The sequence below is a fragment of the Bison bison genome, unplaced genomic scaffold (genome assembly GCF_000754665.1).
Source record: "Bison bison bison isolate TAMUID 2011002044 unplaced genomic scaffold, Bison_UMD1.0 scf7180017864279, whole genome shotgun sequence".
Lineage (NCBI taxonomy): Eukaryota > Metazoa > Chordata > Mammalia > Artiodactyla > Bovidae > Bison > Bison bison.
This window is the reverse complement of record NW_011494851.1, coordinates 4322235-4324106: the sequence shown is the minus strand read 5'-3', so window position 1 is coordinate 4324106 and position 1872 is coordinate 4322235. Positions and strand designations below refer to the sequence as shown.

The 1872-nt window shown below is 35.0% G+C and overlaps 1 protein-coding gene across 1 annotated transcript in view; it reads left to right on the top strand.

The window, feature by feature from the left end:
• Nucleotides 1-1544: 1544 nt before the first annotated feature.
• The window catches only part of LOC104995185 (transmembrane protease serine 11D-like), a 44487-nt gene continuing 44159 nt past the window's right edge, over nt 1545-1872 (top strand). Inside the window, exon 1 of the mRNA XM_010848911.1 lies at nt 1545-1649. Within this exon, the coding sequence (XP_010847213.1) occupies nt 1545-1649 (105 nt within the window). The remainder of the gene's footprint in view (nt 1650-1872) is intronic.

Sequence of the window (1872 nt, the reverse complement as noted above, 5' to 3'; positions counted from 1 at the left end):
GCACTATTTCCATTGTTTCCCCATCTATTTTCCACAAAGTGATGGGACCAGATGCCATGATCTTAGTTTTCTGAATATTGAGTTTTAAGCCAACTTTTTCACTCTCTTCTTTCACTTTCATCAAGAAGCTCTTTAGTTCTTCTTCACTTTCTGCCATAAGTGTGGTGTCATCTGCATACATGAGGTTATTGATATTTCTCCTGGCAATCTTGATTCCATCTTGTGCTTCATCCAGCCTGGCATTTTGCATGATGTATTCTGCATATAAGTTAAATAAGCAGGGTAACAATATGTGATTTATATCCTCAATGAATATAAATGTATTTGTTACCCAAAATTAAGTTGGAAAATAAACCATTGAATTAAAAGAAAGTCACGCAGTACATTCCAAAGGTATATGCACATAAAGTCTCATGGATATGTGATTCAAGGATAGGAATCTTATCTTCCATATGAATCCAGTGTTTTAAGAATGCATCATGTTTTAATAAAACAAATATATCTAGGAAAACTTAAAATTAGAGCACCAACTCTACCATCATCCAGTTGTGCAGTCTTAAATAATTCTGTGTCTCTCTTTTCTTTTGGAGCACACTAAAGCTAGCAAGAACAACAATAAAAAAAATTTTCTTAATAACACTTAAGAAATTAATAAAAGTGTTGGGCTAGATCAGTGATTTGTTAGAAATAGGAAAGGGCCTTTTTCCCACAACTCTAAATCAAACGGAGAAGCTATTCCATTTTCATCTGTTTTAATCATTAAGCTTTCAAATTTTTTAAGACCTTGTTTGAAAAAAGCATTCCTCAACTTAAAAAATTAAATCATTGAATTGGATAGTCTCTAACGCCTGCCTCATGACAACCATTGAGATTTAACGAAAGGGGCTAAAATAGAAAAAGTCCCTCTTCTTTGGAACTATTTCTCATATTCTGCATAACACCAACATATTAATACACACTGAAATAACTTTCTTTGCATATCCTGTAATATAAGGGCTATAGAAATATTTTGAACTTTCTGTTTCTTAGTACTAACAAGGTAGAAAATGTGATAGAAATTAATAACAACATAATAATTAACAGAAAATGTCTTCCCATCTGAAGTGGTCATTTTGTAGTTTGAGCTTGACAGATCTGGGTTTGCATTCCAGCCTTCTTACTAGCTGACTAATTAAGCTTCTATTTTATTATCTGTAAACTAGAGAACCTGGTGTGCTGCAGTGCATGGGGTTGCAAAGAGTCAGACACGGCTGAGCACCTGAACAAGGATTTTTAACAGGGATTAAATTAAATGATGTTGAAAAGATCAGCCAGTACATTGTAAGCACTCAATAGATGGCAGAGATTATTCTCTTATCTGTATTTTTTTAGTATTTAAAATAAGAATGCACAAACTACAGTGTTAAAGTCCTTCCAAACAATAGTAAAATTATTTTTTAAATCCCTCTTTGCAGTCATTCATCAATTTTTATATTGCAATGCCCAATATGGACTCACTGTATAATAGGTATTGTATATAAATGAGGCATATCCTGGCAGACAAGATGCATCTCTATGATCTTCATGAGTTACGGCAAGGGTCACCAACCCCTAGGTCAAAGATTGGTACTGGTATGTGGCCTGTTAGGAACTCGGCTGCACAGCAGAAGGTGAGCAGTGGGTGAGCAAGCGAGGCTTCATCTCTATTTACAGCCAGCCCCCATCACTCGCATTACTGCCTTAATTTTGCTGCCAGTCAGATCAGTGGCAGCATTAGATCCTTATAAGAGTGTGAAAGAAAGTGAACCCTAACCCAGAAGTCAAGGCACAATATACTGAGATTGCCACAAAATAGAAATAAAGTACATAAAAACTGTGATGCACTTGAATCAT